This window comes from Pristiophorus japonicus, chromosome 14 (assembly GCF_044704955.1).
Source record: "Pristiophorus japonicus isolate sPriJap1 chromosome 14, sPriJap1.hap1, whole genome shotgun sequence".
In the NCBI taxonomy this organism is placed as follows: Eukaryota; Metazoa; Chordata; class Chondrichthyes; family Pristiophoridae; genus Pristiophorus; species Pristiophorus japonicus.
In genome coordinates, this window is record NC_091990.1 from 39,138,256 (window position 1) to 39,152,194 (window position 13,939).

Sequence of the window (13,939 nt, forward strand, 5' to 3'; positions counted from 1 at the left end):
ACACTCACTTCCTTGTTCGTTGTCTGTGAGAATTCTGCGTTTTGTTTGGTTGCTTAGACAGCCTGTTAACATCATAGCAGTTCACACAAGGGAATCCCCACTAACTTCTATTGATTTGAATTCAAGGTCAGAAAACCCAAAGTTTTTGACACGAGACTCTTACATGAAAACATAAGAAATAGGAGCAGGAGTAGGCCATTTGGCCTCTCGAGCCTGCTCCGCCATTCAATAAGATCATGGCTGATCTGATCATGGACTGAGCTCCACTTCCCTGCCCGCTCCCCATAACCCTTTATTCCCTTATCACTCAAAAATTTGTCTATCTCCGCCTTAAATATATTCAATGACCCAGCCTCCACAGCTCTCTGGGGCAGAGAATTCCATAGATTTTCAACCCTTTGAGAGAAGAAATTCCTCCTCATCTCAGTTTTAAATTGGCGTCCCCTTATTCTGAGACTATGTCCCCTAGTTTTAGTTGCCCCTATGAATGGAAATATCCTCTCTGCATCCACCTTGTCAAGCTCCCTCATTATCTTATATGTTTCAATAAGATCACCTCTCATTCTTCTGAACTCCAATGTGTATAGTCGCAACCTACTCAACCTATCCTCATAAGTCAACACCCATCATCTCCGGAATTAACCTAGTGAACCTTCTCTGAACAGCCTCCAATGCAAGTATATCCTTCCTTAAATGCGGACACCAAAACTGTACACAGTACTCTAGGTGTGGCCTCACCAAAACCCTGTACAGTTGTAGCAGGACTTATCTGCTTTTATACTCTATTCCCCTTGCAATAAAGGCCAACATTCCATTTGCCTTCCTGATTACTTGCTGTACCTGCATATTAACTTTTTGTGTTTCATGCACAAGGACCCCCAGGTCCCTCTGTATTGCAGCACTTGTGCGAAGCGCACTTCCAGGGCCAGTGGCGGACACCCTCGCTTCGCTGCAGATTCCGGGCCATAATCTTTATGTTAATTTACCAACAGTTCCAAAAATACAGACAAATCTTATTTTATTTTCAGTCTACATCGTAGGTTTGACACCTGGTTGGTCCCCTGCCAAAAGGTACAAGTGCAGCTCCAAAGGCTAGTCAACCCTACAGCTCCTCTGCAGAAATCCCAACCAGAACCGGTTGCGTTTTATCTATGCTTGCTGATGTAAAAGGTTAAAAAAACACACAGCTTCTGTACAAAAACAACATTTTGTCTCTGATTCAGGCTAACCTCAAAAGGGAAATATTCAGAAAAGCAAACATACTTTAGGAACAGCATTTCTCATAGTGGTGCCAGTAGAAATGACAGATCTGGCCCTGAAATGGAACTTTGAATGTTGGGATGTTTGTCCTTGCCTCAGCCGGGTAAATGTCCTCAAATTTCAGAGCATACATAGCTGCAAGCCACTCTATAGAAGGGGGAAGGGGAAGGATAGGGCAAAAATAATGCTCTACAATTTATACCTTACCTTATACTGCACAACTTATACCTTATCTCCTGTCATGCCAGGCATGGAGGAGCCCAGCCAAGTTCACAAACTTTCAGCGATGAATTAGGCTGTATATTAATGCATGATGTATTTGGTAAGGAAACAGACATAGAGCTAGAATTTTGATTTTTTTTTGTAATTAAAAGGATCCTATTTCGATGACAAAAAGAATACTGTCTCACTCGAATTATACAGATTGGGTGAATTTGGGTTCTTAAATGGCATTATAAGAATTCATTGTTGTTGTGCAGATATTGTTTGTGGAGGAGTCCCTTTGTTACTGTTCTCACTCTTGAGTGGGTGCAGAATGCCTGAGTGAGTAATGCCTTTGCACTATGCAAATAGAGCTCCAGCACCCTTTGTTTACATACTTCCATAAATGGGGTGCATTCTTAGGCCTTAAAATCAAAAACAAGAGTATGTTTCCAGTTAGTCATGCTAAGGTGGTCACCCTTAAGTGAAAAATTGAGAGTAAATGCTAAATAGTAATAACAAATGGCAAATTGATACCGCGGTGTAGTTGCTGTAGGCACGAATTTAAAAGGAAACTTGCTGTGCTTAAATACACAAAAGATATCCACGTATTTCTCACACTGACAGTTCTCATCCACATATAAGACATACGCGAGTGGTCTGCTGTTTCTAAAGGTATTTTACTGTGTTGAGCTGGCATAAAATATAACATTTACTAAAGCACCCATAGCACATAATGCAAACATTTTAATGGACCGTAGCCACATTAGGAGCAGTGCAATGTGTGTGCACTTTTACTGATTCACACGGGCCGCTTCCGGCAGCCGACGTGGCAGTGACCCCAAATGCCCCTTGCAAACACAGGATAATAAATGGCTGTCAGTGAGCTGTATGAGGCGGTAATTCCACTGAACGGTTGTGATGACGTCATGAATCATCGTGAGCAAATCTTGTGTTTCATGGATGTCAGCAGAACCCGAGATTGAACTACAGTTTTAGATTCGCCATCACTTTTTTCTACTCTTTACAGTAAAGTGTAGAGTTAATTTTTAAGAACGGAAAACAATGCTCATTTCTGCCTTTTCTTCCTGTTGTGCAATAAGTGGACCGGGTATGGTGGAGACACAATCAGAAGGTAATAAAGATGAAGATGATCTCTGGCATCACCTGACTGATACCATAACATAACATTTACTTGTGTGTAAATTACTAAGAAATGAACTATATAATGTATATGAAAATTATACTGCATTGGGAAGATACATGGGTGTCTGCCCTGAACGTTTTTAATAATAGTTCACAAATTGGTCCTGAACAACTGTTCAAATGGAAAACTTGAATTGCGAAAATGACACTGAAGAGTGTAATAGCCCTCTGTACCCATGCCAAAAACTCTCCGACCACACCCTGTTCATATTCCCTACAGCTTCATCGTGCTTTACAGTAAAGTTCTGGTTTCCTAAAGAGCAAATCATAATTGATCTCTTATAGTACCTGCACTGTGATTTCCAAATATTACAGAACATTTCAATCAGTAAAAGTGCAATGTTTAATGGGGGGGGAAAAAATCAAGATATATTTTTAAAGTTGATGCTTCAAGCTGATTTTTTTTAAAGAAAGACTAAAAAATGGTGCCCTTCATAAAGTTTGACCAGAATGATTACATTCCATAATGCAGCTCAATGCAAAGCCTAGACTTTGATGTTGGCTCTCTTTTTTTTCCAGTTACACAGAGGCTTTTTTTCCCTGAGGTTAGGCTCCCTTCAATGTGAGCTCTGTGATCCCTTCATCTCCCTCTCCATGGTAACCATCAGCATCCTGGCAAAAACGCACCTCACCCAGACAAGGGCATATTCTTCCTCATCCAGCATCTGGACACTTTTAACAAACTTACTGCTTGTCCTTAGACCACAACAGGCCTTGCATTTCCGTCTGCTTCAATTGAAAGTAAAACACCAGCTTTTGATGTTTTGCAATTAGGAAAATCATAAATAATGCAGCTTCGGTGAAATTATAAAACTGCAGCAAAAACATATTTCCAAAGTGATAAGATAACCATTAAGCTATTCAAATTATCAGCCATACTTTATCATTTTGAATATAGTAAGTAATAAAAATTATTTGATATACTTTAACTGAAATGGAGTGTTATCAGGATTATCCAACAATAATAATTTGTTTCTACTTACACACAAGTTAGAAGTTGCTGTTCATGAATTATTCCATACATTCATTATTTATAGAAAATCTAAACTTTTTTTTTAGCTAGTAAGGCATTCTCAGGGAAATGAAGTGATTATTTAAATAAATCGTCCATCTCTAACAGCCATGCCCAACATTACATCTGAAAACAATAATTGCCTGCTCTGAGCCTGCTTTGCTTTCTGTTAAAATTTAGAAATAAACAGATCTTAACATGGCCTGTTCTAACCTCTTCCTTTGTCAATTTCTGGCCAGTTCCATAAGTTCCGCCATCAGATGACCAATTCTCTGATCTTAGGTTGGTTTCGAAACAAATCTCGGTATCTCGAGGATTTAGCCAGCGGTAATAGACGCTCTTATCCCTTTCTTTCTTTGGAAGCACATCTAAAATGTTGGCAGTCGGGAAAACCTGCAGTGGTTCGTGGACAGCAGCAGTCGTAGCTTCAGTTCTACAGTGATCAGAGCACCATGGCACATTGGTGCTGGGTGAGACTGGAGTCGACGACAGTGGCAGGACTGTGGCAGCCTTACCTCAACACTTTGGCTGAACCCTGCAGCAAACTAGAGGCGGCTTTATAACCCAAACCAATAAGGAAATAATTGTTGTTTCTCAAAAAGGGCCGAAATGCACTTTTACTTTTTTTTTCAAAGGAAAATTAGCAATCAGTTCAACCCATTTTCAACAGGGAATAAAGGCTTTTTATTTATAGTATATGTTTTTCCATGCAAAGTGTGATTAAAGAATGTCCTTTAAATACTTCTCAAAAATCTGGCCATTTCCTTATAAATGTTATTGGATAAAATTGATTAATACAATGAGCAGAACTAGGCACTCCTGCCATGAGGGTAATTATTATTTTATTGATTTTTATTTTAAATCAGTAGGGGGAACAAAGGTACTAGGTTTGTTGTTATGTCTGCAAGACTGCATCTGCAACAATGCATTCTTAATTTTGAACATTCTAATTCAACTAAAATGAACACCAATTCTGTTTTTTTTTTGCACTGTGTACTCCAGCTATCAAGGCTCCCAGGCAACGAGACATAAAAAGCATAGCCCTTTGGGACAATTATGGTGAGACACAGTCAGAAACAAATTCTGATGGACAGAAACAAATATACTTTCCCTTTGCACGCCTGAGAAATTCACCAAATGGTGTCAGTCTTTCAAATTCCATTGCTAGTTTCCCAGTGGCTCAGTGAGTTTGGCCAGTGAGTAGATGACCACTACAGACCGGGAGGATCTTAGTTTGCTCCCTAGTTTGTGCAGTTAGCTAATCTAGGCTGTGGGTAATGGCAAGAGGATGTCAGTTGAGGACAGAATTGGACTCAGCTGTGATGGGTACCATGGTTCAAGAGCCCTCTACTGCTCCTGGGCATGGCCAAGGTGGCCATTAACCAGTCCAGGCAGCGGGTGGTTGAGGGGCTTGTTCAGTCCAACTGCCTGCCTCTTTTCCACGACTATGTTCATGCCAGGATGTCCCTGGAGACAGAGCACGTGGTGTCCACAAGTACGCTCGCGGCCTTCTCCAAGAGGTGGGCACTGGAGGGACTGGAGTGCATTGTTTCAACAGAGAACAGAATTTTAATTTGATTTGATAAGGTGCCCTTTAATGTTTAATTGTTAATTTGTGGGTTTTAGTGCCCTTAAAAAAGGGGGCACTTGATTTAAAGTTATACCAAAGATAGTTGTAGAGCTGTTGCATTGTGAGTGGATTAGCCAGTCATGTGATGTGCACAAGACTCAATAAAACCCCAATCAGTTGGGTCTAGGTCATGCACAATGATGTATGCAGTTGTGAGCCTAGTGGATGAACTGGTAATGTATAGTGTGATTGTGAAACCCTTGTTAATAAAGCAACTAGTTCTTAATTTAAAAAAGAGCTCAGCTACACTCCTGTTACAGCTCACACATGTATAATGGTCACTTAAGCAAGGTACCAGAGGGGAGCAGTATGCACAGACCTGTACTTCAAAAAATACTATGCCTAATTTGTATGGGGAGAAAATCAGAACTTTGTGTTAAATAAAACCCCACTGCTTACAAAGCAGCAGCTTATTGGCATGACAGAGGAGCCTTTTGCTGCTCACTGTGAGTTTATGACTTTTAGACCATGAACCTGACCAGTTACACAAGGAATAAAGCCAGAACTTTACATTAATCAGTGTTATATACCATGGTCAGCAGCTCTGGATTCCGATAAGATCGTTTTTTTTAAGATTCAATGGATCAAAAATGCACCTGTGGCATATTTATTTTACCTTGACCATACAGATTGAAACGGAATTATTTTAGCTGCTCATGAAATTGGTTCTACTATGAATTTGATGTGCCTTTATATCCACTTCCACCTCCTCCTTATTTACTCTTCACATCCATAACACTTTATTCAAGACATGACACAATATGTGTGGGCATTTCTACTGATAATATATATGATCCTTCTTAGTCATCCTTAGTAGCAGCAATGCTGAAATACAGTCATCATTCCATACCTCATATAATTCAGCAGGCACTGGTAAACTCACTCCAGGAAAAGACCAAGTGCAAACTCCAGCTGGGAGTGTAATTTGAATACCAAACTCTCCCAGTAGAAGAGTCTTAGGTAAGTGCCTCAGAAAAGGGAATTTTAAAATAACCAGATAATCAGCCCATTATGCAGCTTAATTTCTAATATAATTCATATATTATAAAGATGTGTAGAGCATTGTATGAATGGTATAATATTGCAAATTATATTATCATTCCCCGAGATATCTGCGCTCCTAAAATTTGCCCTCTTGAGCATCCCTGATTATAATCGCTCAAACATCGGTGGCCGTGCCTTCAGCTGCCTCAGCCCCAAGCTCTGGAACTCCCTCCCTAAACTTCTCTACCTTTAAGATGCTCCTTAAAACCTATCTCTTTGACCAAGCTTTTGGTCATCTGCCGTAATTTCTTCTTATGTGGCTCAGTGTCAAATTTTTGTCTTATAACGCTCCTATGAAGTGCCTTGGGACATTTTACTGTGTTAATGGTGCTATATAAATTCAAGTTGTTGTTGTTAAACAGGTATCAATTAACCTTTCTTACTGAAGCTATTTTATGCTATGCTAGCCCTGCAGACAGTGGCAATCAAGAGAAGATCTAACACTTTTGCCTGAGCCCTATCCCTTTTTACTGCAGCTGTGTGCCACCAATCCCCTTTAAAGAGCCAAAAGAGGTCTACATTGTTAGGGCTCTGTCCTCCACGATCAGGACTCATGAAGAGTGAGGTCCTCCTGGGCACCAGCGAAGGCTGTGGAGTTTGCCTACTTGATATGAAATGTGTTATCAGCGGGAGTAATACCTGCCAGCCATTGTGGGCACCATCAGTTCCAAAGAACCTGAATATGCTAAGGTGACACATTGCCGTAGGTGGAACAACAGAAAGCAATAAGCGATTACAAAGTAGTAATCTGCTCAAGGGTTTAGATACTGGAATAAAGGTCATAAATGAGGCTTGGGCAATTTAAAATTACAATGTCCATTCCACCCCGATCTGCATAACAGGCTCAGATCATGTCCTGGTATTTGTTTTCTATTTTAATAATTTATTATTTTAAGTTTAGAGGTTGATTTTATTCATTTCTGGGTGGTTTTGTACCAACAGTGTCACGAATGCATTCAAACCTGATTGCAACAATTACTATAAAAACAATCAAAAATGAACACTAATTATAAGAATATGTAGAGACAATCTGTCTATAGGAGCGAGGGAGTAATAGATACCAAGGCATGGTTACAAGGTAGTTTAATGGTGGATTCAGATAACATCTTAAGCCTTGACTGATAAGCTTGAATGGTTTAGATGATTCGTCTTGAGTCCTAAGATGAGGCTTTGCTCGTTTCCCTTGCACACGTGTTGGCCATTTTTGTTGAGGTGAAATTCCGTGGTGAAATAATGCAAAAGGGGAAATAGCTGTTCTTCGCTGTAATGAACAACCCACTAATGAAATCGTGGTAATGGATGGCTGCAAAATGCATGATTCCTGAGAATTTGATTCCTGTGTTAGCAGGTTGCTAATTACCAATTAAAACGGGCGGCCTCCTGCTTTTCATTCAAAGAGGAATTTTTGATCCAATGTCTTCTCTCCGCCGCAGAGTCCTATATCCACCAGCTTCATGTCAGCATGTGGTCATGGGCTAGAAAGAGGGATGGACAGAATCCAAAGCGACACTCGTTGACTACAAAGTTAGTGACATCAGGTTTACAGAGAAACACTATGAACTTATGTGTTTTGTATCTATGTAGTGTCTCATCAGAACGAAACGCCTCAAAATGTTCCACACAGTGAAGTGCGACATTCTGTGAGGACTGTTGCTTTCAGAACCTGGAGATGAAGTTTCAACCTTCGAAGCTGCAGAAAGTTATCAACTTCCTGGGATGTGTTATATATATCAGTCGAAGAACAAAATAGACTGCACCTGATAACAATATGATCCCGTTGCACTAACATTCCTACATTACAACAGTGACTACACTTCAAAAGCACTTCATTGGCTGCGAAGCGCTTTGGGGCGTCCTGGCGTGAAAGGCGCTATATAAATGTAAGTCATTTCCTTTTCCTATTGCACGCCCGAGCAGCTCACTCAAGCTCCTACTAAGTAGTTGCTGCTCGTGGATCTAAGGGGGTGCTCTCACCCGATGTGTAGGGACATTGTACTAGCGAGTTTAGTTTAGTTCCAGGAGCATCACCAACAATTAATGTTTTTTGTTTGCTATTTCCGGGGTCCAGGACTGTCCCATGACTGACAGTCGGGCAGTAACACGTGTCACAGACCCCCTGAATTACAATTACAAGTGAGCAACGGGACACTGGCAAAGGTCAAAAATGGTGCAGACTGAACTTCTCAAATGATTCATTTTAATGTGTGGATGTGGACCATTATTTGATCATTCACCTGGCAGAAGTGAAACTTCCACTCCCCATTCATGCGATCAATCTGGGTTTTTAAAAACTGTCATAACGGCACATGGGTACCGCTAACCCCAATTGTCACAGCTAGAGTAAATCAGACTTTTCTGTGAACTGTAAATGAGTGCAAGTCACATTAATTGATGCGAACAAAAAGATATGGATGGGGGCCAGATAGACACGGCAATACCAGAGAGAGAGCCTGCAGACAGACAATCGCAACCATACAGTCATACAAAATTATTCAAATGTATTTCACACAACAGAACTGTTTTTTTAGAAAACAGTGCAGCGTTTGCAAAATAGGACATCTACATATTTCTAATTCAAAACTTGACAAGACATCAGCCTCCAGTTAAAAAAAAACTTGCTCGGAGTTTTAAGGCGACTGGAACTATTATTTCTTAATAAGTGTCAATCAAATTGCAGCCTGTGAAGTGTGCAAACTTACCATCTTCCCCAAGCGCTCTGCATCGTAATGAGAGTCCATCCTGTGATCAGAACTTGCAAACGAAAGAAACGCACAAAATAAGAGGCATAGATACATCCACGTTGAGATTTGCGGGACTAATGGGAATTAAGGGCCGATGTAAAACGTGTATGTGGGTCTAGAGTTATGGTGCCTTGCATAGTACGATCTAACATTAAAATGCCCTAAATTAACATTAAAGGACGTGCTTGTGTTTATAAGAGGCTTCCCCTGCAGCAGGGAGACCTGCAAGGAATGCTGTTCTGCAATTCATAGCATTGGTAATTTGCTGCGGGGCAAAAAAAAGACGTGAAGAGAAAAATAATCAAACAGGACTGTAAAGATGGAAATGAATCCCCGTGGGCTTGGGGAGAAATAAGTATTAACTATTAAAAAAATAAACAAATTAGAAACTTCACCTTCATTTATCGAGATGTATTGTTCCAGCATTAACCCAGATTTAATTATCTCAATTCCGATCATTATACATGTCCAAGAACAAATAAGTCACTTTTTTCATAATCCGTCTTTGTTGGTCTTCTTATGATAGATGTAACACTGCGTTTTATACAGGACCTACTGATCCTGGTTTATTCTATTTCTGATAAACATTCAGATATATAATTAGCATTGGGAAAATTCATCTCTGTGCCCCCCACCCCCCAATTTGTGATCGGTAGCTGTATTAAAAGGCTACGTTTTTTTTATTATAGTGTGAAAGTTCTGCCAATATTTCGTCGCAAATCTAACTTGGGTTGAATGGCTTGCTGAAAAGGCTGGTGATGGAAGTGACTATAAGAGGTCTCGGGTTCGCTATAAGAGTCGGCAGGGTTTTTTTCTCTCTACAATCCAATAACATTAATCGGCTCCGTACATACAAACAAAGCACAGAACAATATCAGATCAAAGGTGGGTGTGAACAATTTGCAGCCGAGCCTCTCCTGCTGAGAACACTTGCTGGAGAAGGCGAAAACAAACGCGGGCTATCTTCAGCTGAGACCATTTGTATTATCTTTGTGCATTTCCCAGCCATTTCCGCACTCTTTTTGATTGTTACTTTTTTTTTGTTAAATGAAGATCACTGTGAGGTTAGTTTCTGTCCCCCACGTGGTCAACTGAAATTGCACAAACGAGAAAACAGTAACCAATCGCGTCCGGAATCGAGTGCCAGCGGATGGGATCTGAAGCCGAAAATGATCAGTGAGCGGCCGCTCCGCGTTGGACTGAATTGGTGCCAATCACCAGCGATGAGCGAATCAGGGCTGGCTGCTGATGGGGGCGCCCGCCGGCCAATGAGAAGGGGGCTGCCTGCTGACAAGAAAGGCCGGCCGCCAATCAGCAGCGAAGCAGCCAGCAAGCTTGCTGTCAGTCAGAAGGTTTGAGCCAATTGGGCAGACGGGCGTGTTGCGCGATTCCCGCCTCCCCCTCCCGCTGCTCCAGGCTTGGCTCTGCTAAAGCTGTGCAAAGTAGCTGGAACCTGAGCAGTTTGGAAGTGCGAGTCATGGCCACCACAGCTTCGGCTCATTACATTCCGAGGAATAACTCGCTCCATTCTAACTCTTTGGTGCATCCGGACTCTGATAGGATGCATCCAGGAACTACCTATCGAGAAGTCCAGAAAATGGTGCAAAATGACTACTTGCATGGACTGACCAGCAATGGGCACCCCATCACTCACAGCCACCAGTGGTTGTCTTCTGTCACTGACGGGGCACCTTGGGTCACTGCTTCTCACCTCGGACAGCAAGACCCCGGGAAGGCCAACGTGCAAACAGCCAGGGATGACCTGGGGAACAGCCTTCATCACCGGTCACATCATATGGTCCATCAACAGACTCATGCCAACCATCCTGGCGGCGCATGGGGGCCGACGGCGGGACATCACATCCCGGGCATGCCACCTTCGTCCAATGGGCACCAGCCCCTCATCTACTCGCAGCCAGGATTCACCAGCCTCAACAACATGTTGAGCCCGCAGAACCAATCCCTACACCATGGGATGACGGATGCTCTCCATGAAGATCCAGGTGGCCATGACAACCACCAAGAGCATCCTCCGCAGCATCACCAGGACCACTCGGACGAAGATGCGCCTACTTCAGATGACCTGGAGCACTTTGCAAAGCAGTTCAAACAAAGGCGGATCAAGCTGGGGTTCACCCAGGCGGACGTTGGCTTGGCTCTGGGCACTCTGTACGGCAACGTCTTCTCCCAGACCACCATCTGCAGGTTTGAAGCCTTGCAGCTCAGCTTCAAAAACATGTGCAAACTGAAGCCTCTCTTGAACAAATGGCTGGAGGAGACTGACTCTACTTCAGGGAGCCCCACCAGCATAGACAAGATCGCTGCCCAGGGGAGGAAGAGGAAGAAGAGGACGTCGATTGAGATTGGAGTGAAGGGAGCTTTGGAGAACCACTTCTTAAAGTGCCCCAAGCCCTCAGCTCATGAGATCACCAGCTTGGCTGACAGTCTGCAGTTAGAAAAAGAAGTGGTCAGAGTGTGGTTTTGTAACAGAAGACAAAAAGAAAAGCGAATGACCCCCGCCGGAATCCCGGGCCACCCAGGCATGGAGGATGTATATTCACAAAGGGACACTCCGCCGCTTCACCACACACTGCAGACCCCTGTGCAATGACTGTTTCACACACACACCCACTCCCCACCAAGAAAAAAAGACTAAAAAAAAACTGGATTTTACAAAGCAAAAAAGAAACTGAAAAGGGATCTAGCCAGTGCTGCAGAAATTGCTTATTCAGCACAGGACTGTACTCATATCTAGGAGAGAGGGAGAACACACATTTCATGCATTTATTGTGGTAAATCAAATGGTCATTCCCCCCTGCTGTAGAACAAAGATTTTTCTTTCGTAACTAAATTACACGGATAATTTGCAAAAGTTGTAACAAAAAAATATCGTTTTCTTTGCTGAATTGTTTCGGGGGATCCTTAAACAGCAGCTTCTCTAAAAGGGTAAGAATGAGTTGAGTTTAAACAAAAAGTCAGGCGGCCATCGAATTGTCCGTCTCCAGCCGCTGATTTGTTAAATAAGGGAGTCTGCTGGTGGGAAAAACTTGTATTTATTATCTCGAACAGATTTGCCACGAATTTTATAAAAGATTTATTTATATATAGTTCGCCCTCAGAGGATGTGTCTTGTAAGTTATTGGCGCCGGCAGATCGGTTGTTTTGACTCTTATTTCTGCGAATTTAAATAAAAATCCAAATCGATTCATTGGGAAAATGGTCTGGCATCGCAGATAAATCAATGTTTTACAAACATCGGTTGCTGTTTAAAAAGAAATCCTGATTTTAACTATATTATATATACTTGCGAGACCTTTACCAAAATGCTGAGGTGAGGTAAATCTGTATGTTGTTGAAAACTGAAGAATGAAGTCAATAAGATTGAAGTTTGAAATCAAGTATACACTTTCTTGTCATTGTCGTTTTTTTTAAATAATAAAATTAGACAAGTTGAAACAAGTTTGGGAAATCGAGGAAACTGAGATTGCGCCAGTTGCCAACTTTTAAAAATTTTTCTTTAAATTTTGGGACCAGGCGGAACACGTGAGTGACAATAATTGAAGAGCTGAGATAGTCCACAAATGGCCATCTGTTCAGTTTACCTTATCGAAAAGCAAAACAACTTGAAAGGAGAAATGTTGGACCTTTTTTGTTGCTGTGGAAATGCACTTAAACTGAGTGAAATGATAACGCATTGTAAATCCATTTAGTTTGCGAAGTTTTTTTTACGCAACAATAATTTAACTTTTTTTCTATGTATACAAATACGTTAATATAACAAACAAGTATGTGTAACAGTGTACAGATCACGGTTTACCTGCCGGCTCTCAACTCTAATGGGACGTGAATAACCCCCCAAAATCTCAGGAATTAAAGAACAGGTTAACAAACACAACGCCTCACTCCTCGAGTCGCGTTTTTATTTTCTGTCCAGATAATTGAGCAGGAACAAAAGATGCATTTAAGTGAAGTTGTTACCGTTGCAAGTAGCAATTTTGCTATTAATTTGCCATTTGATGTATGTTGGGGTTCCCCTCCCAAACAATTCTGTTTTTTTTAAATCACTTAATTACTTTTTCATCAACATCTAATATACCTTGTTACCTTGTATATTTCCTCTTAAAAATAAAACACATAGACAAAAATTGCCAAAATAAAGTGTACATTATATGTGTTAGAATGTTTACAGTTCAGCTAAAGAAAGGTTAAAAAGTTAAATTTGGTGAGTTAAACAGTACTTAGGACATAAAGCAGTGAAAAAGTGGCTTGTTTAGTAATTGGAAAAATAATAATTGTCTGCTTTTTTACTGTACCACTATGTAATATGTAAATATGTTGAATATGTATACATATGTATTTGTTTTTGGAATTTAATTATTTTCTGGATGATTTTTTTTGTACGCTTACTAATTCCCAGAGGATATTTTAATATAATTTCCATATGGATTTCCCCCTTGTATTTATTTCATAAACATATTTGAAACTTTCTTTTATCCTGTAGCTCTCATTGGGGTTATGTTACAGCAGTTCAAACAATGTTTGTTTTAGTACATTTCTGTTGTATCTTATAAAAGACAGACTGCAGAGTCACATTAATATTTTTGTTATAGTAATATTTTATTACCTGCATAAAATGTATACACAAGACCCAACTGTCCCCTGTCTCCTTTCTAAGAGGTCGGGGAGGTGTTGAAACCATGTTGGGTTTTGCTTGTTAATCCTTTCTGCTGTTGCCTGAATTGAGTGTCACTTTGGCAAAATAGCAGTGGCAAGAAATCATTAAAAGTGCTGTAAGGTCAAACTAAAATTCTTGAATTTTAAATAGTTTGCCTGGTTTGTCAATTT

The 13,939-nt window shown here is 40.9% G+C and overlaps 1 protein-coding gene across 1 annotated transcript; it reads left to right on the plus strand.

Annotated features, from left to right (window-relative positions):
* The first annotated feature begins 10,571 nt into the window (after nt 1-10,571).
* On the plus strand, nt 10,572-11,705 carry pou3f1 (POU class 3 homeobox 1). Its single transcript, XM_070898488.1, has one exon. The coding sequence runs from the start codon at nt 10,572-10,574 to the stop codon at nt 11,703-11,705; it is 1,134 nt and encodes a 377-aa protein (XP_070754589.1).
* The last annotated feature ends 2,234 nt before the right edge of the window (nt 11,706-13,939 follow it).

Excerpts from the sequence above, each read along its gene's own strand:
- pou3f1 (XM_070898488.1), top strand. The coding sequence starts at position 10,572 with ATGGCCACCACAGCTTCGGCTCATTACATTCCGAGGAATAACTCGCTC.